This window comes from Dermacentor variabilis, chromosome 6 (assembly GCF_050947875.1).
Source record: "Dermacentor variabilis isolate Ectoservices chromosome 6, ASM5094787v1, whole genome shotgun sequence".
NCBI classification, from domain to species: domain Eukaryota; kingdom Metazoa; phylum Arthropoda; class Arachnida; order Ixodida; family Ixodidae; genus Dermacentor; species Dermacentor variabilis.
In genome coordinates, this window is record NC_134573.1 from 153,415,365 (window position 1) to 153,436,367 (window position 21,003).

At 47.3% G+C, this 21,003-nt stretch overlaps 1 protein-coding gene across 1 annotated transcript in view; it reads left to right on the top strand.

Annotated features, from left to right (window-relative positions):
• The window catches only part of LOC142585513 (uncharacterized), a 54,343-nt gene that overhangs the window by 19,488 nt on the left and 13,852 nt on the right, over window positions 1–21,003 (top strand). Inside the window, exon 2 of the mRNA XM_075696308.1 lies at window positions 2,427–2,474. Within this exon, the coding sequence (XP_075552423.1) occupies window positions 2,427–2,474 (48 nt within the window). The remainder of the gene's footprint in view (window positions 1–2,426; window positions 2,475–21,003) is intronic.

Here is a 21,003-nt window from a genome sequence, read left to right on the forward strand (position 1 = left end):
AAGTGACTGAAGACGTAACAGCTTGCGCGGAAGGCCTTTCACGGTCAGCTGAGCGCTGCGCTTGCCGCACGCTTGGCTTCAGCTCCGAGTTCTTGGTTCCCACAGCCCTAGCCGACACGGAACAAGAACCAATGCGGCCGTGTTCAGAAGAGTGTATTATTTATATAAATTTCTTTTTATGTTCTTGTTTCCCTGTCAAAACGAAAAAAAGAAAACATCATCGTCGCTGTCTCTCGGCGTGACAATAAAAAAGAAGCGAGGGAAAAGAAACGACCTCTTTAGTTTCACATCACGCGAAGGGAAAAGAAGTATTACGTCGGAGGAGCTATCGCAAGAGGTGCCGTCATTTCCCGAAAGAAATCACGCTACCTTGCTCTGGTCGTGCCGTCCGTGAACGCTGTCAGTGATTATGAAGACGATGATTTGTAGATGCGTTACAATATCTGCCACAAGTATGGGGGTGTTTTCTCACTGCGGCTTTAAATGGTGGCTGTAATGATGATAATTATTTGGGATTTTAATGGCGCAGTAGACGTGCAGGCTATAATGCGCCAAGCGCATGTTTTTGGAATTAGCTTATTTTTTTCACATGTGGTAAAATGGTGTAAATGGCCAAGTAAAAATATAAGAACATGAAAGGTGCTACAGTTGCTGTAGGGTTCCTGTTCCTGCACGAGTTCCTGTGGCTTTAAAATAGTTAAAAGAATCTTCATATGGCACAAGTGGTTCATCGCTCAATAAGAGCATGGGATGGAGAGGGAATTTTTTTTTTTTCGTAACAAGTTTCAAGATATTTTTGTCTCCATTTTTCCAAGCCGGGACATGTTATTAAAATGTGTAGCACGAAACGGTGGCTGTAGATATGACGCTTGAGTACGTGTGGCAATAGTGCACAAATTCCCTAGAACAACATACCAGTCTGAAAACTATAATGTGCTGCGGGATCACTAATATAGGGCAGCTCACTTATGTGTTTAGTTAAGCGAACAAGCTTAATTAACTGGTTAGTCAAACAAACTATCCTAGATTAGTTTTCAGGCTCGGAGGTGTATTTTTACATGAGACTGGCAGGTCTTAATTAATACCAGACGGCGGTGTATGCTGACACCGGAAGAGCTTTTCGTGGCTTCTCTTCGGTGAGACCAGCAAGCTAAACATCACGACCATAAGAGGCTGACCGTAAGACAGAGCAACCGGGCATTAAATCAAATGGAACAAATCATCCCTCTCAGATCAAGGCGGTGAAGCAATGGAAGTGATAAAGAAGCGAGTAGAAGAGTAGAAGCATAGTAAAGACATGAAATAACTGAGACTCAATCACAGAATTTAAAGAGAAAGAGAGAGAGAGAGAGAGAGAGAGAGAGAGAGAGAGAGAGAGAGAGAGAGAGAGAGAGAGAGAGAGAGAGAGAGAGAGAGAGAGAGAGAGAGAGAGAGAGAGAGAGAGCTTATCTGGTGATTGTCTTCGGTGATCGAAATACGCGTCAGTGTTCTGAAACCTCGCGAATTGCACGAGACCCACGGATACCGGCCGCCCACGCGCTGTCCGTGGGCCTGCCGCGTGTCATTCTAATGGAAAAATCGATCTCCGGTGCCAGCCAGCTCACTCTCAGGCCTGCGCAACGCACCGAGGCCGCTGCGCTTTCGCCGTCTCCTCTTAATCTCGGCCCGTGCCCGCCCTAATTAAAGTTCAGCGCCTTCCTCCCCTTCAACTTCTTACACGGTCCCCACCTCCCCTCCTCCCCTCACTCCTCAGCTCACATCCATTTCCAGAGGGATAGCACGCCGACTTCCTTTCTGCAGAGTTTGCAGCAGAGAGACAGAAAATGAAGAAACCTGGGGGAGACCAACCATAATAGCGTCTAGCTTCGTACGCGCGCGTACGCACACAAACTCACACACGCACACACAAACGCACACTGAGATAGGTTTTAAAAATTCTTCAGTCATAAGCACATTGTAGCATATGCCAAGCGCGTTGTAGTATGCTTCACCGCACAAACATCATTATTGCAGAGAAGCAATCTTTCACGAGCACACTCTGAGAAGTTTCAAACTTGTCCACGGCCGTCCTGCACAGACTCTTCAATCTCGTCGCAAGAATAATATTCAAAATATCACATTTAAATAAAATTGAACGCTTGGATTAAGAGGAATTATCTTCCAAGATGAGCGCGTATTGGAAGTTCATGCTTCATTTTCAATAGACGCCCATCTCGAAAGAATTATTCGGCAGCCTGAAGCTTTGCACTGCTGACTTTCCTTGGCTGGATGCTGACGTTACTTTCAGGAGACCTATAACGTTATTTTTAGGAAACTGGAAATATTCAGGAGATTGAAAATGCGCAACCATTGTCTTCTTTTTTTTATCTTATATGAACCTACGGCCAGTGGTGTGTACTAAGGAGAAACGTATTCTGCTTTTCCAGGTGCAGTCGGGGCAATGGAGGTCCCTGTGCTTTCTAAAGGCCACAAAGGTGAGTGAATCGTCTGTTTCCATGCATTTAAGGCACAATGCGGTTTCGTTTCAAACTTAGGGCGCCTGTACGGCGATAATGACACATATAACTTATCGGCTCATCCACAAGCTAGCCGTTTGTGGAATGCCTTTCCGGATAACCTTGCATCAGAGCGAGATCACGCATAATTTTGGGAAGATCTTTAAAATTATCTATGCTCCAACATCACATGCTTTTCATTTGCCACTTTCGCCACTGTCCTCACCAATAGTACTGTCGCCGATATGTCCGTCCTCTTTCTTTCTTTTTTACGTGAAAACGATCTTTTGTTAAGAGTTTTTATTTACCACAGCACTGCTGCCGTTGAGTCAAACTTACTTTTTTGTTTATTGTTGCGTCTTCATTTGCGTATTTCTTTTTTCTACTTTGAATGCTGTTGTTACTCTCTTACTGTTATAGTGTGTCTTGTTCAAGTTCTCGGGCTCCTTCGCATCTTTCTACACTAATCGTTGTTTTACTTTGTTAAGAAGTTATTGTATTTTAGTTTTTATGTATGTATTTACTGCCCGGCCCCCCCCCCCTTACATAGTGCCCCGCCTGGTCTCTGTAAGGTACAATAAATAAATAAATAAATAAATAAATAAATAAATAAATAAATAAATCTGTCCAAGCCTGTTCACCCATGAACAGGCTTGGGCAAACGGAGGCTGCTCTAGTGTGCAGCTTTAGTTTCGTGCCGTAAAACGAACGCAAAGGAAAATTCGCGATCGTTAAAATAATCGTGAAGACAGATGAAAGCTACCGGCACACCACAGCGTTACTTTTGTCATTTTGTTTTCGCACGGCGCTGGAACACGCATTTTTCTATTCGACGGGTCGAACAAACTGAATCTCAAGCTGTCGAGGAGTTTACTAATTCACACGGTGGTTACGACTTACAGAGTCACAGAGGTTACATGGGTAGATATGCACCTCGTTCTTTTTAACTTCATCAAATCTTCAGTCGATACTCTGCTGGAAATAAACATCAGGCTTTACTCGTGGATAATCTCGGAGGTAAAACATAAATAAACAGGCGGAGTGGTCTGCTTGAGGCAGGCTTCTCCATTCTGCTGCTCAACGGCGAAGGAGAGATATAACATATAGTTAGCGTGTGGCGACGTTGAGGATGTAGGGATGCAAATAAATAAGATCGCGTAGCGTCGTGTATGACGTAAAAGGTGTAAGATAAAACATTAGATCAGAAGACAGAGAAACATATTACGAAGATAGATCAAGCGTGAGAAAAAAAAAAGATTTAGTGTCCTGTCCTATACCATGAAGTGCCCCGATGTTCTGAACATGAGTGTCGGGGCAAGTACACAAATAATTAATTGTATTCATACGACCTAGTCGCGTAATAAAAAAAGTTATTTTTTTAATGTTTGGTCCCACAACGGAGTTGATCTCAAACGACCTCGTTGCTATCATTACTATTCACACTATCACGCGCAACACATCGAAACCGGCCAGCCTGATTGGCACAACCTGAAGAACCCGAAAGTGAAGTGGCGGTCTAAAGCTCAACTACGTTGCGCACGTTCCTTCAGCGCGCTCTTCTTGTGTGTCCTTGAAAGTACCGCAACACCGCAACAAATCAATTCACTGCCCTGAATAGCCAAGCACCCGAACGAACCAAAAGACCCTGTTAACATTAAATTAAGTTGTGCGCGGATTACCGTCCCGAAACTGCAGAGCGGATTACGAGAGACGCCGTAGTGGAGAGGTCCGGATTAACTTGAACCACTTGGGGTTATTTAACACGTGCCCAAATTTAAGCACCCGAGCGCTCCTGCATTTCGCCTCCATCGAAATGCATCCGCCGCGGCCGGTCATCGAACCCTTGGTGTCGTTCTCGGCAGCACAACATCATAGCTATACTGAACCACCGCAGCGGGAGAACGACTCCGTGATTGAGTTTTTATCCCTACTTTCGTTTTACGAGACAATCGACTTTGCGACAAAGCGTTGAGTCAGCGGTTCGCGCAAAGCCAAGGTTGTTTCGCAAGAAACAGCATGCACTATCGCCTATACTGCATCCTGATTGGTATCGGCGGGGCATCTGCTGGCGGAACCCTAATACAACCTGACCGGACCCGATCGAACTGAACCTAACGCCTTACGGGCAGCTATAAGCGTTACCAACCCAGTGGACGATTTGGTAACACGAAACGTGCTTCTCGTCTTATACTCCTGCCAAGCTGCTTGCGAAGGAGCTTCGTCCCTCATTGCGCAGTGCCCTCGCTTACTCAACCAACGGGTACGTTACGGTCGTCGGCTGCAGTACGTCGTTACAACACGACGATGAAGTGAGCCAGTGTAGTGCGTTAAGGGCACGAACTGCGCTAACTAAAGCGTTAAGGCTATGCATTTGGTTAGTCGGGAGGCATGCAAGTAGCCGCTGGGTTCGCTTCGAGGCACGCACATTGCTTTCTCCAGCTACGTCGTTAAATGAAGCCCCTATAAGAAAAAGAGCAAGAGTCGCACCAGAACACAAAATATAAGTGCTTCCGCACCGGACGCCACTGGATCCAAGCGTGTGAAACAAACCTATATAGACCCTTTCGCAAGCGGCATTACTCAGTAAAAGATTTCGGACGCACCATGTCATACACCGCACAGATCCCCGGGTTCGAAGGAGAGCAAGTTAGTGGCTGCAACCCGCACTCAGAATGGAAAGGATAGATAATAAACAAGTAAAAGGGCGAGTAAGGGGGGGGGGGGGGGGGGTGAAGGGGCATTCTATCGCAAGCGGTGGCAGCGCGGCGTTGTTGAAATATTCACGAAAAGCGAAGTGAGTGCGCCCGCTCCGAGATGCCCGCCCCATCTCGGAGCCGCCGACGCGGCGCGGTTCTCTCGGCGCAGTTCTCTTGGCGCGCTCTTCTGGCCGGCCCTAGAAGAGCGCTCACTGTACACACAGCACAGGAGGGAGAGAGAGAGCGCGAGGGCGGACCATCGATCGCGCTCCATCGGACACCCCTCGCTCTTCTCCCACGGCGCTCATGAATAACTCCTGGGCCTCGGCCGGAGCCAGGCGGTGGCGCACACGCACCCACGCGCGCGAGAACGCACTCACGCACGCACACACTGTGATTAAACCCCCTCTCGCACCGGCAATAGCGACTCGCTATTCGATGCGTTGGCTTCCTTTTGTGTCGTGCTGGTGCCCCGACGCGTGGAGCGCGCGCGAAAGGAAAACTTTTCTTCCGATGCAGCAGCTTGGCCCTAGGTTTAAATTATTTATAAATCATTCAACCGGTAGGAGAGGTTCTGTCGAGAAGGTTCATACATATATTCGAAACTGGCCGCGTTTCTCGGAGCGGATATGTAGAAGAAAGTGGGGAGAAAGAATCTCGCGGATCTGAAAGGAGTGGAGCGCGAGCGTCGTGTATGGGCGCGTCTTCGTCTCGTGGGAGGCTCTTCCCTTCTATGGGGACAGTTCAATTTGTAGCGATGGCGCCGTGCGCTACCGGTGAGAGAGGTCGCAAATGTTTTCGCCGTGCTTACAAATTGTGCGTGTTACTTTGTTTACACCGGTGCTATTTTCGTTTCGAAGTGACGATGAAGTGCTCCCTATCCGATATGTAACAAAAGGGCTCTGTGAACTTCTGAGTGGATCGATTGTTCCAAGACGTCATCGTCATTTGGTACGATGACAATGACAACGACTACGTTATATTCACACTTCCGCACTCGAAATGTGAACCAAGAAATGGAATGTTTCTGGCGTTTAGCAATTACAAATTACGGCTACTCATGTGCTATCACGGTGCACCTGCTGACTTCTGTTCTCTGCAGACGATTTGTTCCGTCCTTTCCAAATTGGTTGCGGCAGTAGTGCGCTAGCGGTCACACGCTGTAGTGGGCGGCTTGTTGCGGGGCTTGAGATGGAGCCTGTATTTGACGCAACAAGGGGAATAGCTGGATCTAAAGGAGTACCTGTTCAATACCTGGAAGAAGGAGTACCTGTTCAGCAGCGAAATCCAGTCGGCATCCGCTTCAAAATTTGGGTGTGCTCTGAAATTTCGAATGCTTCAGAGGCTTTCAAAACGACTGTGCCGCTCGCTGAAGAAAAGAACGCACAGATGACTTGGAAAAGCTTTTAACGTCATCCCACAGGACTTGAGAAGAGGCAGACAGAAATACGCCGCTCCTCGCAACAAAAAATAGAAACGCATCTAATGCCCGCAAGCAAAAGCAAAGTGTGTCATGAAGAGTGGATTTCTGTGCGGTGGCACACCATTTCAGAAGCAGCCCCGGCGTCTGCCCCGCGCTTCTGTCGGACGAAAATGCGCCGCCTACTGCTTCCATCAGAAGTGCAACCAAATGCGCGCGCGGCTATTGTAACATACTTCGGCGTGTCACCAGAATCCCCTGGACCCAAACCTTCATAGCATATATGAACGTCGCAGCGCACGAAGCGGGCGAATGACGCAGACTGTATATACTTTTAAAACGTTGCGCTTCTTTCGAGCACTTCTCGGGTAAGTACCGCCGCGAGACTCCTGAGCCACGAACGACCCCGTCTTTCTTGAGAAAGCAGTGCTTTCGAAGGCTCGTCGTTTCTTTCTCAGTCCTTTTTTTTATTATTCTTTTTTTTTTCTTGTTTCTCCGCATTCTTGATAGAACCTGACTTAGCCTCATTCAGAAAAGCGTATACGTTTTGCCGTGTAATTCAAAAACGGCATTAAAGACTTACGCGACCGCATTCTTCTCTTTGTAACCGTAGGACGATGCTACTAGAACAACAACGGGTCTATTTACGAGGGCATGGTTCCAGCGGAATAGCATTTGGAGGCATCCATGGCGCAAGCTTTTAGCGAGTGTGCAATGGCACGGACTATAAAATGGCGTGCCAGCGTGGACTTACCGTCTCAGTCCTCATCTATAACCATAAACAGGCTGAAGAGCACATTAGGCTCCCCATTCTTGAGCCCCTCCCTCCCCCCTCCCCTGAAGATTCAAGTCACGAAATCCCTTAAGTAGTTGCTTATGATAAGCTTGGCAAATATGGGAAGAGAATATTATACTGTGAGTATAACCCAGAACGTCGGTGTTAAACTTGCTCTCGTTTGTACTTTATGAAGAGTTATATCAACGAAGCGTAGTCATCGTCCTCGCTCGTGCCTTCCCAAGAGAGCACGTACGTAGTATATATTGATTACCATGAGCGTAAAAAAAAAAAATGCTCGCGATGATAACGGTCATGATGACAAAGAAAGGCACTGCAGAAAGTTTGTAGTTAAACATTTTTTTTTCTTTGCATAGCAGGCAGCTGCATAGTACCATAAATTGCTTTCTCCCGGTGTCTTGCTTAGACGGCTAGACTTCCAGAGCAGAGTCTCGCATTCTGACTGAATCAGAATCGGAATCAGAATCGCTTTTTGTTGAGATGATTCAAAAAAGATTACGAGATGTTAATATACAAAAGGAGGTCCCGAAGTCAAAGACTGCAATGGGACCTCCTTTGCAAAGTAAACGTAATAAAAATAATTACAGCATGAGAGCGGAGCGTCTATAGTCATGATCACCTAGACTTAAGTATCGTAGCGCGACGCCTTCACAGGGATGCCCACAAATTCAAAGAGAAAAAAACGGGCTCTAGAAAAGAGCTCCGTCCATCTGCACGCTTTTGACTGGCTTAAAAAGAGGAGCTTGGATGGAAAAACCACCCTGTTTTACTGTAAGCCACAACAGCCGAGCAGGACGGCGCTGGTAGTTTTCTGGCGCGCTGAGTGGTTACTATATTTAGACGAATGTGATTTTATATTTGTGCTTTGCTTTTTTAACGAAAAGCATATCACCGTAATAACGTGGAGCGCAAAATTATTTGAAAGAACGAAGTGTATAATGCAAAAGCAGCGCACCTCGTCTTAAATAAATGCAAACATGGTGAGATTTGCCCCATAAAAAGAAAGGTTACCTTGCCTAAATCGAGAAAACGAAATTGGTAAGCTGCCCAAAGGTGCGCCATTGTTATTCGATGGTTGGAAACTATCTAGCGCAAGTTAGCCGATTCGTGCGCTTGCCCCAGCAACGGCTGCTTTTCCTGCAGCAGAATCATTCGGAACGGTCGCCACTTCGCACCTATGTAGACTACAAGTGTCGTTACCCCTTCTATTCTAACAGGAACGAATATTCGATAGGTTCGAATAGTGAATTCTCCCATTGAGTAAGGATCAAGCAGAAACGACTATTAGATTCATATTCGAAATCCAACATATTCGCACGCGCCAACTTAAAATATTTAGAGCAGTGACAAAGTTCTGGTGTGTATGGCTCCTGAGGTAGGTCGCGGCAGAGGCACGTTGGTTACGGACGGAGGAGCTCTGACGTAACGTACCCATGGATCCAAATGTAATATTCAAGTTATCGCCTGCAGGCAGACAGGCAGACAAGCACTCCCTCCCTCTCTCTCTCTCTCTCTCTCTCTCTCTCTCTCTCTCTCTCTCTCTCTCTCTCTCTCTCTCTCTCTCTCTCTCTCTGGCGTGCAATTCGCTGGCAGCAGCCAGGACTTAGGCACCCTTCCGAAACATCTCAGCTGAAACTGTCAAGGCTCTCGATAGCACAGTAACATAAAAACCGTAGTAATAGCACACACTGGTGAAAAAAAATATCTCCCGGAAGCACGAGAACCCCGATAGCGCTGTTACGTAGGCGCCTCGTTGCAGTCAAGCTTGTTTTGGCCGTCTGCCTCCCATGTTGTCTTAAGCACGCCATTCGGAACACGTATACAACGCGCGCCCACCTCCGTTTCTCGCACATCTTCCGAACTCCAAAATTTACCGCTTCCCTCGTCGAAACATCTCGTCCAAAGGGTGAAGCAAATGAAGAGATAAACTGACGAAAACAGGCCTCCGTGAAACAAAAACACGACGTGTCACTTCCTATAAGAACGGCCTCTTCGCAACTCACTGCAGTCAAACTCGCGGAGGCAAAACGCAGACCCCCCGGCTCAACCGCGCGGCTTGGCGCTATAACTTGTCCGGCTGAAGCCATTTCGCGGACCGGCGAGAACCGCGCAGAAATATAGATACAAAAAAGAACGGGTCTGTAACTAGATGGAAGCGTATTTCGTGCGACGGGTGAGCGCGCTTGCGCGTGCTTTCACTGTGAGCTTTCGGGCGCCCGATTCCAGAACGTCGATGCTGCCGGCCCCTGCTGGCGGCTATTCCAGGCTCTTCTAAAGTGCTTCTCCCTTAAAGTAGACCCCCATGCAGGGAGCCCCCCACAGCCCCCCTTAGGGTTGTTTCCAAACTGTCGCACTTGCGTCGCCCGAAGCACAGAGTGAGCGGACCCGGTCGTCCGTAAATAAAGGGGTTTTTTTTCGCTCCGCGGTCCGACGATGCCGGGCGCGCGCTGTCCAAATATTTGCGCAAGTCTCAGCGCGGCAGAGCGCGGTTTCTGGCTCGCGCTCGCAGCCAAGACGTGGTTCTTCCCGAGGCTCGCGTTCCTAGCTCCCATATCGGTGTCGCGCAGATTGCGCGCGAGCGGCCGTCAGAGCCTGGCTCGAGGGCCACAAAGTGGACATCCTATTACCGACGCGGGTTTTCGATGGTCCCGAATATATAGAACGTCCGTGGAGAATACAAAAAAAGAAATGCGCTGGACATTCGCAACAAGCCGGGCTGGTATGCGGTGCACGTATCCTCACGTATACTATGTATGCGGGTTTGTCATTTGTTTGTCATCGTAGTCGCTTACGTAGCTATATAGTGCTTACGTCACCGTTTGTCCTCTTTCTTTTATTTTTCCACCAGAATCAGTCGTCGCGCGACGGCCCTCGATAATACGTGAGGATGTCCGCTTACACGTGCGGTACATGTCATCCGCATTATATTTTCTCGTCATCCGAGCTCTACATGTTAAACCGTCAGGACATATACGGCTTGCTCTCTGAAAGCTGCGTACGTTATTGCGGGCTAAAGGAGACAGAAGACGTGAAACAGTTAAACTGATGTGAATACGGTCCGTCTCCGAGCCTTGAAACATTGCTCGTAACTGAAATGAGGCGATATTAGCGTCCGCAGCTTACCGTCGTTCATATTGGACTGTGCGGCTGCCACGTTTGTTTGTTTCTTTGTTTGTCTGTTTATTTATTTATTTATTTATTTATTTATTTATTTATTTATTTAAATCCGTATATTGAAAGCGATCTGGTGCGCCGACTGCTCATACCTTTGTGCGCGCTGTGTTCTCGTCGCTCAGTTTGCGTTGAAACGATAGAGAGCACGAAGGTCGCTTCGCTCGCTGCTGCTGCCGCGCTTCCCCACGCCAACGTTTTGACAGCAAGTATCGACGGTCATCGAGTGTGACGTGTTCAGGTTTGCCTGTGCGCGCTGACACCATGCTTGCTAATTCAGTTAATAAGCGAATGTTTACGAGTTTATACGGAGGATAAAACTACTACCCTTGCTTTGTATAGCTATCTACTAATTTGCTATCGTAATCGATGCTTCGCCTTTTCGGCGAAACTGCGACCTTTTAGACCCCCAAAATGATAGGGCATTGACTAGAAGCCCCGAAAAAGCCAAATACAGTGGAAGGATTGCCTCAAGAGTTTCTCATCCTCAATCAGTGATGGTTTTGTGGGGAGGCAATCACTTCTGATGGAAATATGCCGTTGACTTTCTTGGGCAATGGTGAGAAAGTGCATAGCCTAAGCTATCTGGAAGATGTCCTGAAGAAAGAAGTCCTGCCTTTGGTCGAACCGCACTTCTGAAACCGTCAGTAGATGTATCACCAGGGTTCCGCTCCCAAGCCGAAGGTGTTGCAAAAACATCGCCTCCTTCTATTCAGAGGTCACAGTCGTGTACACAACGTATGTTCCGAGATATTCCGTCACATCTGCTAGTAGTGATAACACTTGTAGAGTCGTTAGGCTACATTAAAAAGAAACATTTGCGAACACGCGGATCTTGTTATAGCGCGGAGCCGGACCTCGCAATAGTTGGTTCGGCCGGCATAACGCAAGACAGGGACGACAGAAAAATAACTAAGAACACTCCCCAGCGAAATACCCCGTTAATGGATCTCGTGTTCCCGCCTTCGCCAGCAAAGGAGCTGAAAATGGGTGTGGTGATGCCTATCAAGCCTTAAACACGCCGGAAACACACGCTTTCGAGCAGACTTATGGAAAACCACAGAATACAGTTTAAATCAAGAAGTACGCAGACTATTATGTTTACGCTTTCCCTGACCGGGAAAGCTCGACGGAAAGCATATGGCTGCTCTCGCGACAACTTTGGCGCTGCAAATGTGGAGCGAGAGAAGAACGCTGACCCCCCTTACAATGAAAGGCCGAAGCTCCACGAGAGCCATACCACACTATCGATTTAATGATCGCACACTGAGAGGTCGCGCACTAAGTGGCCCGCGCACTTTTCAGACAGGCTGTACGTTTGATCTCTTTTTGTGGCGGCCATTGTAAACGAGTACTTGGCCTCGATTCCAGAAGCAGCATATGCCAATGTAAATGACAATGTAATTGTAAATCGGAAGCACGAATTACTGGAGAGTATGGCGTAGCTAGTATTTACATGCCTCTCTTCAAAACTAGTATTTTTATTTTGTGGTCACTAATGCGGAAATTTGACATCGTCGCCGTTCGAACTCTTGCCCACCTGTGCTCCGCAAACTGTTTTCATAAAATATGCTAGATATTATAAAATCTGGTAGACACCATCTGTGGATGACTTGTCAACGTCAATGCGATTGAGTAGACCAAACGCATCGACTAGCATCACAAATAATGAAAACCGGAGACAAACCGGCAGCTTCAAGAAACAGCGGAGGAGGACTAAAACCTATAGACTTCAGTGACCCCTGCAGCAGTCTTTATCAATAGTGTGTGAAATGCGCGTGAATGTTGTGTGTCTCAGTATCGCTTCTCTTTCCAATAAGCAATGCTAACGACTCACGAAAAAAAAAAACATTTCTAATAATTTACAACATTTACTTGCGATGGAAACATTGTCACTTGCATGCAGAGGTCATAAATATATGCTGGGTGTCCCAATTAACTGTCATGCACCAAGATTTAAAGAAAGAGTAATGCGTTACTGGAAAAGAACCTAGTGCATATTGTTTAGAGTACAGTCGAGTAACTGCCAGTAATTCTTGCTACTGAGATTTAATTACGTAATTGTAATTAATTATCCAACTCGAGGCGTACTATCCTAATTATTAAAGTGTCAATGAGTCATTTGAAGGCACAGCCAAGGGACATCTAACTGCCGTATTTTCAGCGATGCACTAATTGCGTACTAATTTTTTAAACTGATAAATAAACCCCGCGAAATATGGAGAATACCACGTGACTGCGTTCCCGTGAACGCAGTCACGTGGTATGAAGCGCTCTCGCGCCGAGTCGGCAACTCCGCGCAGCATTCAGGGTCGATGCTTCTACAAGCGGTAACTATTCTCATCTTCATGTCGTCGCCATCGGTGGGCTCAACTGCGTAAACGCAATGTTTCAAGCAGCCCCACAAAAAGAAGTCCAGTGGAGAGAGACCAAGGGATCTCGGCGCCCAAAACATCTCTCCTTCGCGTACAGTCCACTGCCGTGGAAAGTTACAGTTTAACCAGTTCTTTGCAGTGGAGGAGAAATGTGGTGGAGCCCCGACATGCTGGGAACCAAACTTGCCGCAGTTCGTTGAGAGGTAGACTCGAGGCAAGCTTATCGACGACACCAGCAAGAATTTCGCGCGCATATTTCTTTCCATCGAGGTTCCCTTCGAAGAAGTGAGGGTCAATGATTCTGTCCCCAAGTATACGCCACGCCATACATTTATACCCCAGCGAATTTGGTGGTTGTGTTGCCGCAGCCAGTGAGGACTTCCTTGCGACCAGCATTGAGCATTGTGAATGTTCACGGTGCAGCTGTTTCCTGCAAAATCAAGCCTCAACAGTCCGAATCACTCTTTGTACGAAATCCTTATCTAAGTCAATTTTTATTAGGGCCCAATTGCAAAAGCCTGCCCGTTCTTCAAAGTCTGCCTCACTTAGGTTCTGATGAAGACTCACATGGTATGGATGAAATTCGTGCTTTTTTAGAACGTTGTGCGCTGTTCCCACGCTTTTCCCGCATTGTTTAGAACTCTCTCTGATGGCTACATTTGGCATTACATGCACGCAGGCAAGGACGTCAATTTCAAGGTCATTATCAATGATGCCCTTCTTGGGCTGTCTTTTTTGGTGAACTGAGCCTGTTGTGCGAAAACGACTGAATATGCTAACAAATGTTGCTTTGGTTGGAACTCGCCGATCCGGATGTCGAGAAGCATACAGACTCATTGCTAGTGAGGCATTGCCGTTCATCTCCGCCACTGATGACACTAGAGCAATTTTTTCTGCCGTAGAATAACGCCTCGACCCAGACGAAGCAGCCATTTTTCAACGCAGAAGGTCTCAACGCAGGGCTTGCTTCTTCCAACGGCCCAGCTTGGTAGAGGCAATCAGTGGCAAAGGCAAAGGCACATAATGGAAGCTCAGGGGTTCACTCGATGCGCTTGCAAGGCAATGCCTGATCTGTACGGCACTTTCGCAAAACCGCAAAGAATAAAAAAAAAATATCGTCAGGCATACAGCAATGAAGTGCACTACTCACGCCAGTTCACAGTCGATCTTCTATTTTACAGCAGTTTTTCAGGCGCAGGCAATGCAGGGCCCTCAAATCACACACTTCGGATATGTACTACATCGTCCCTGGAACACCATGGCAACTAAGGTGCCGCCCTGTAGCTGTCACCTTCGTTTCATGCTTAGCGCTTGCATGACTCTGAACCGCCGAAATGAAAAAAATAATAAAAATAACAAAAACCAAAGCCAGCAGTATTGTAATCCTGCACTTGATTGCTTCGACAGTACATGTACGGTGGTACCTCGCTTCGTCGCCAACTCTGCAAGTCACGGCTTCAAAAAAGAGCTCGGCTAAGCCGCCGCGCAAAGTCATCCTTCGGTTTCGTTGGCCACGAACGAAAACGGTGGCCAGGAAAGAAAAGTAATCATCGTCGCTTGTCACCCCGCGTTCTTGTCAGACGGAGCGTTATACGCAACAGCTGCGTCACACTAGGGTGGGGCCTCACAGCGGGTGCCGCCGTCTCGCATGCGTAGTTGGACCGTTGGACGGCTTGGGCTGAAATTTCAGACGTGCATATCTCGGAACACACGCGCGTCACTAAAATTGTACAAAATGGAATAGTCACCGAACGGCGCCGCCTCTGAGTTTTCAATATAAACATACGTGCTAACTGCAGTAAATAAAAAGTTAATTATCGAATTTAATTGAATGCTGACATTACGACGACACTCATCCTCATAGTTTGCGACCGCCTGGCCGCATAACCTAGGTAGAAAATGGGCTTCTGTATGCTCCTCTTCGCATATTTTTTAAAACCTGGAAGGTCTAACTTTGAACACCCTATGTGTGTACGCGTGTGTGTGTGTGTGTGTGTGTGTGTGTGTGTGTGTGTGTGTGTGTGTGTGTGTGTGTGTGTGTGTGTGTGTGTGTGAGAGAGAGAGCGTGCGCGTACATACATACATACATACATACATACATACATACATACATACATACATACATACATACATACATACATACATACATACATACATACATACATACATACATACATACATACATACATACATACATACATACATACATACATACATACATACATACATACATACATACATACATACATACATACATACATACATACATACATGGGGTTCAGAAAGCTGGTCGCCCACCCCCCGGAAAAATGAAAGCTCTCCGCCTATGAGTCCGCCATTCCAGTGCGATAGTCGTAGGAGTTAATGCTACTCCTACCCACATCCGACACAGCAGTGTTGCGTCAAGTCGTGAAAGGTTTGTTCGTAATTTCAGTTTCAGTGATGGGTCGAGGCTGATGGATAGAGATCTGCTGTGTATGCCAATAACTGAACGTGATGGCTCGAGTGAGACTGCGAAGCTCTCTTGCAGCATAATGGTATAAGGCACTCAAGTGGACTCTTCTCTCGCATTACCACCCGTAAGCGCAGACTTAGATATAGAGCGACCTTTCTTAAAGGGACCCTAAAGCTATTTTGAGGATCCTGTACAAACGTACCGAGTAGTTAGGGTAGGTCATTCTAATCATTAAGGCACACATTTAAGCGCTCCGCGTAAAGCATGTAATTTATTGTAAGGTTTAAAAATGTGCATCGCTACCAAAGGTGCCGTTCCACTGAGCTTTCAGCCACCCCGTCACCACCTATCGCGCGTGACGTCAGTCGGGTGAGCTATCCGATTGGCTGCCCACGTGGCGTCATTGATTACTCTTCTAACTTTGTAGTGAACAAATGCTGTTCTTAATAGATGGAATGTTGGGAAATTTGTTTCTATAGAAAATGTATCAGAAAGTGAATACACAACTTATCACTGCACTAGAGCACTTCCGGCACACAGCAAGTGTCGCCTGCTTGTGTTACAATGTGCTCCGTGTTGACGCGAGCTGCGCGGTCGGTGTTGGTTTCGAGGTTTCTTTTCGGGAGGACCATGGTTCGCCCTTGTTGTGTTGTGTGCTGCAAATCTAGTGATTGGCGGCATGTCAAGCTGCGACACCATGTCCCTCTCCAATGCAACAAGCGAGCGCAATAGCTGCAGCGCATCGAGTTGTCGGAAAGCGATCGGCGCCAGCATCTACGCGTTTGCGGCCGTCACTTCACGCCGGAGAATTACTACCACAAGAGAGAGCTTTAGAGTTTTCGGTATTCCAGTAAATGCAACGTTATTAGACTAGGTTAGTAACGTTGGGTAAATGCAGACGGACTGGGAGTGTTGCCGGATGGGCGGAGGCGCAAACGTGAGCGGCCTGCAGGGTGGAGCTGCCTGGTGGCACAAATCTCAAGCAGACAAACGCAGAGCTAATACAGCAGAAACCAAGTGCATTCTACTGTTCTGCTGGTCTAAATTCTTGGCAGCAGCGTAATGATGAAAACGTTGTCATTTTAAATGTTAAAATGTTTTACATTTGATTAAAGGAATATTAGCTCTCTGTTTGGCTGGTTGAGTTCTGTGCCATCAGGTGGCTGCACCGTGCAGGCCGTTTGCGTTTACGCCTCCGCCCATCCGCCAAAGCGCTCAGCTCGCCTGTGCTTAGCGGACATGCTCGGCGCTGCGTGAGAAAGCTCGAAACGCACGCTGCTTGTATAGCTCTCGCTGAGTATCAACGTCCAGGCGGGCAGCGGAGAGGTTGGAGTGGCTTCGCGCGCTGGCTCTAAGACACCTGAAGTAGACGACATGACGTCACCTCAAAACGCAGAGCCACTGAAGGCGGAACTTAGCCCCCTCGCTCGGCGAAAGAGTTGAGGAGGAAAAGGATGGCTAGGGAGGAGGGTAACTTGTAATCGTCCGTGGCTCTCTTAATATGAAACGCTTTTTTTCATTTAAATTGCGGCACAAATGTTTTGCTAGCTTTGCCTTACCCGTCTACAACTTTTGTCTAAACCGTTCCAAGGACCCTTAACTGTAACCAGTAAAAGGTGCCATCCGCTAATATATGGGCCAAATGACGTTTCGGTCTCGTTTATTAAGTGCGTCCGAGGACAAAAGTCTCTGTCAGGAAACCATTTTAAAGCAGATGACCTTATAAAGTTTTGGTAGTTGTCCCTTTGTCAAGCATTCATGCGGTCATCGTCGGCACGTACCAAAGTTGCCGATCAGTTCGTCCATCAGGAAGGAGCCGCACGTTCCGGCGGTGTGGCAACATTTCTCCTCACGTATGCAGTATATTTATGGAGGGGGCGTCGACTGGATATTTCAGATTCGTTTCATCGTAAATAAGCCTGGCACCGGGCTTTCATCCGCACGTGCCTCCTCCGAAAAGTACACCACAAGGTGACCCGTGCTTCGCGCTGAGAAAGTTTCTAGGAACAAACGGCGCCGTTTCGTAATTCCTACCTCTCTTTCTTTGTTTCTTTTACGCCTTCACGGTTTCGCCACGAAACTAAAGCTGCGTCTTCGTGCACTCGCAGGCATGAACCGAATGACCGAGTTGCTGTTCTTATTACGTCTTCTTTCATCTGTTTATTTTCCGAGACGCGACCGGCAACCCATTCGAGGGACAAGGGAGTGGCGACGTCGAATCCAAGCGCGCCGCACGGAAGAGCCATAAGGGGGGGCTATAAGGACTCATCACCTCCAGATGTCGCCACCCACCCACGCATCCACACAAACACACACACACACACGCTGTCACGCACACTCTCAAGCCTTTCCCTTCCTTTCTTCGTGGGGACAGAACACAGAGATAAAAAGAAGAGAGCAATAATGACGGAGTGGAAACGAAATTACCGCGAAGGAAACGCCAACAGCTGCCAAGCTTCGCGGCAGCGCAGCCTGAGAGGCTTCAACGTAACGAGAGTAGGCAGTGGAAAGGGATAGAAGGCGAGGAAGATAGAAATAAAGTCGCGTTTCGAGAGGCCCGGCGGAGACCATAAGAGACGCGGAGAAGTATAAACTCGACGAAAAAAGAGGGCGTTGCAACGCTCCCTGCCACGGACGGCCGGCAGCAGTGGCGACAGCACCCGAAGAGCTTCGGGTCGAGCGAGAAAGCAGGTCGCGGGGAGACAGGGACGAAAGTATGGTAGCCGGGAAAAGAAACAAAAGGGAGTCCCGGGGAAGCGGCTCGGTACGAACGCACAGGCGAGAAGAGCCCGGGAAGCCTCAGGACAGGATAATAACGACGTTAAGGATCTTTCTGCCGGCCACACAACACTGGGAGGGAAAGACGGGCAAAACTATTCCAGGGACCGTAGCAAAAGTGACAGAACGCAGCTGGTGTGCGCGCGCCCCCTGGCGGATAAGAGAGAGCCGCTCGCATCAGAAAGGGGAAAAACAAAAGATAAGAGTGCCAGCCGCAATACGAGCTTGGAACAGACATCAAGGTGCGACCGGATTGGCTGCGAGTAACGGGGCACGTGGGCGAGCATCTACCACGCAGGGAAAACCGGTTGCTGCATTTTCATCCGTTGCCTAGGCGATATGGAAGCCTGGATCGTCCGTCTGCTGTACTCTGGTGTTTCGGCAAATGCGTGCAGCTTCCCTGGAAGCTGGCGTTGGAGGTAGCTAATACACCTGTGAATCACGGACGTCTCTACGTTTATAATTGATCCAAACGTCAACATCTTGAAGTCACGTACATGTTACGTCTCGCGTACGTGCCCTTCTTATAAGAAAAAAGTGTGGCTGTTTATATGTAGGACGTACTATCTACACGATTGTTAGGCTACCAGATAATGTATATTAAATGGTATAATAAATGCACGTAGGATATCATTCAAGCACCAATTGGTAGGTATATTTTATTGGTGCATACCGTTTGAACAGTATCACCTAAAGTTCGTTCATATATATATATATATATATATACTTTCGATAAAGGCGGTTCTTCGGCCGGCCACAACGTCGAAAACAAATTCTCGTTTAATTATTATTTATTTCATATTAATTTGTTTTTTTGAAAGATTTTCTCATATATATATATGTGTGTGTGTGTGTGTGTGTGTGTGTGTGTGTGTGTGTGTGTGTGTGTGTGTGTGTGTGCATATCACGTGGCGTCCAGTCTATTTTGTAAGGACCTGACAAAACTTTTTCGACCCACATGAATAGTTGTCCTCCGAGAAGAGTTTTTTTTTTCGGTTTCCCATGTTTGCATGTCATATTTTTGCACCTACTCACCTATTCTTGCCTTCCATTTACTCTTAAAATGTGATGTATATCAATACTATACTTGTACGAGGTGTGAGGTACTGCACGCTCGCGTGGCGGGCCTGCGTGAGCCCTTATGCGGTCACTCGATGTATCTGATCTTGGTGTGTGGCATTCTCCCTCTTGCACCTGTCACATAGCGCCCGCTTAGGACGTGATATTCAACATGGCAAGCAATATGCAAAAGCCCTGATACACCAGGCATCACGCGAGTTCTTATTTCTCAGCAGTGTTGTTGGAATATTATGTTCTATTCACGGTCTGTCAATCAAAATATGCCAAGCTTCCCACACAGTAATGTGAATGTGCAAAGTGGCATCTGGGTAACGCGGTTACAGCGAATTTGAGCCTTACAGTAACATGCAAAATAATGTTACGGATATCCAGCAGATACATTTATATAACATCTTTTCAACGTAAAAAATATAGGACTTTTGACAGTACCATCAACTTTATTTTCACGTGAACTGGAGCAATCTCCACCTCTATTGGAGGTGTTGAATCTCCAACTGATACATCTAATGTACCTCCAAGCAATGTTTGTGGTTTATAGGGATCACGGCCGATCCATCAAAACGCTGACTATAGATGCCCACTTGACCAAGCCGCTCACTCGTAGGAAAGAATAGGAGTCGAGCAGTCGGCTAATTACATATGTGTAGAACAAATTCAAACACAGTAGTTTGGCCATGCCAAAATTTTTCGGTCATAAGTCCTAGCGTACGTTGTGGGCCTATTTACACATAAACCGCACATGTCCTTATCATGATAGATTTAAGTTGTTTGTACATTGTGTGCAGAAATATCATCAATTAGCCTCCCTATACAGTTATCTTGTTGTCGTTATCGTCATCGTCGTTCTTGTCGTCGTCGTTCTTGTCGAAATGAAAAAAAAAAACAAAGCGATTTAGTCACATATAGAGATGATAACTAGTCCTTTTGACACAGTAGTAATACAATGCGAAAGTTGTCACAAATTTTGCCTGAGGGCGAAACATTGCAAGCGACGATAGCAACGTTTAGCCTTGTGCTGAAAGCGTCTTAGAACGTTGGCGGGATGGGAAGCGAAGTTAATGATTTTGCAAGCGTCTAACCTCGGTGGCGCATGACAAGCATAGACCGAAGGAAAACCGTTGGCGTTTATCAGCGCCCAAGGAAACGATTAGATAGATTTATCCTAGGACCGCATTCTCGGAGGATCACTTTCGGCGGTACTATCGCCTTCACGTGACGTAGCGCTCAACCAGCCAATCAGTGCGCGCCCAATGGACGGGGCAATAGTATCGCCAAAAGTGATAGTCCCAGAATACGCCCCTTGACCAATGTTCCCCGTCCATTCCACTCAGACCAGTGTAGGTCCCACAGCAAACGGTATATGCAGACCTGTAGCGTCTCGGTAGAAACGCTAATGTGTGTGCGCGCAATGTTCACGTTAACAGCAGAAGCCAGAACATTGTCCGGTCTCTGGCAAATCCGATGGAAAATAGCGTCACGGTGCGTCCACTTGGCTGCGCCATCGTTGTTGGTCTTTTCTTTTTTTTTCAGCCAAATGCATTGCACGTCTCATTGCTCTCCACGACGCGCGGGCAAAGCATGCGCTGTCGATACCAGTACATCACGACGGCGCCCGAGGCTCGAACATGTCTCGAGTGTCCGTAATAATAAAACACGTCAGCGAGGTAACTAACAGCGTCTGACAGGAAGCAACAATAATGAATGCAGCGAGTCAACCATTCCATTATAGACTTCACA